At 41.2% G+C, this 1,491-nt stretch overlaps 1 protein-coding gene across 1 annotated transcript in view; it reads left to right on the forward strand.

The window, feature by feature from the left end:
- ANKRD13A (ankyrin repeat domain 13A) overlaps positions 1 to 1,491 on the forward strand; it is a 38,617-nt gene that overhangs the window by 10,738 nt on the left and 26,388 nt on the right. The window contains exon 2 of the mRNA XM_023513238.1: positions 890 to 1,033. Within this exon, the coding sequence (XP_023369006.1) occupies positions 890 to 1,033 (144 nt within the window). The remainder of the gene's footprint in view (positions 1 to 889; positions 1,034 to 1,491) is intronic.

The raw sequence follows: 1,491 nt of genomic DNA on the forward strand, positions 1-1,491 counted from the left end.
AAAAAAAAAAAGCTTTTACATTCCAAAAGTCCCATGGCAGTTTACTGTGTCCTTGAAAGAAATTTCAGTGTCATATTTTGTAGACAGAACCCAGTCACTGAGACTTAGCTCACACCAGAGAAAATGCGCTTTGTGGCTCTGGAAACCAACTGTGGGTGCTGAAAGGACCCCATGCTAGCAGAATGGGAATGAAGAAATGAAAGCCAAATGTGCATGTCTAGCACAAGGAAGAAAAGCCTCTAGGGGATGGACAAAAATGGCATGTGTGTTTCTACATTTCTTGACAACTATATGTGCATACATGTCTGACAGATCATGCTCCTTGTCTGTCTGTAGGACCTGAAGATGCTGCTGGATTTTATGTGCTACTTCAGGGCACTTGGAACTCAATACACAATAACGAGAGTGCTGTTTGGGTGGGAATCCAGCCAGAGAATGTAATTTTATTCTGACCCAAATTATCTTCTGTACTTTCAGTTTTGATTAAAGTCCTGCACTTCCTGTTCTAGACTTAGATGCTGATAGGCACTTGAGAAATCCCCTATGTTCTGTTTCATAGGGTAATTATAATTCATGGAAGCCCCTAGCCTTATTTGGACTTAATTGGAGTGCTGTTGAAAGCTTAAAGTTGTGTTGGATGACCTGAGGCCTACGGCCAACCTTTATTTATTAGGCACTTAACTTTATAGCAAAAGGATTATCATCTTTACTGATAGTCCCCAGATTCATATTTTGGTCATGCATAAATGCAAACACACGTTTTACATGTGTTGCTGTAATTAATGTGTGAATACTGTTTTCCATTTTCATACTTAGCATTACTTCTCAAACAAATTACCCCATTTTAATATAACAGCCATTTATATAAATGCCGGTGTTTACTTTGCAGAATGTGGAGGCTCTGGATCCACGAGGTCGAACTTTACTGCATCTTGCTGTTTCTTTGGGACATTTGGAATCTGCTCGAGTCTTGCTCCGACATAAAGCAGATGTGACAAAAGAAAATCGCCAGGGATGGACAGGCAAGTATATTTTTAAAATAATTTAAAGTCATTCTGGTTTCTCTTTCTGAGTAAAGGCCAATTTCAACTATAATTTTCCTCAGAGTCATGTTAAGACTCTTCTTCTAAGGCTAAGCACAGTGGCTCACACCTGTAATCTAGCACCCTGGGAGGCTGAAGTGGGTGGATTGTCTGAGCTCAGGAGTTTGAGACCAGCTTAAGCAAGAGCAAGACCCCGTTTCTAAAAAAAATAGCCAGGTGAGCACCTATCGTCCTAGCTACTCAGGAGACTGAGGCAAGAGGATTGCTTGAGCCCAAGAATTTGAGGTTGCTGTGAGCTATGATTGACAGGCACTTAACCCCAGAGTGACTGAGTAAGACTCTGTCTCAGAAAAAAACCCCACCCCATCCCTAAACAACAACAACAAAAAGACTCTTCTCTTGGGGTTAGGGACTGGGATGAAGTAATAATGCTGGGATGATGATGGGT

Source organism: Otolemur garnettii, unplaced genomic scaffold (genome assembly GCF_000181295.1).
Source record: "Otolemur garnettii isolate 467f Iridium unplaced genomic scaffold, OtoGar3 scaffold00038, whole genome shotgun sequence".
In the NCBI taxonomy this organism is placed as follows: Eukaryota; Metazoa; Chordata; class Mammalia; order Primates; family Galagidae; genus Otolemur; species Otolemur garnettii.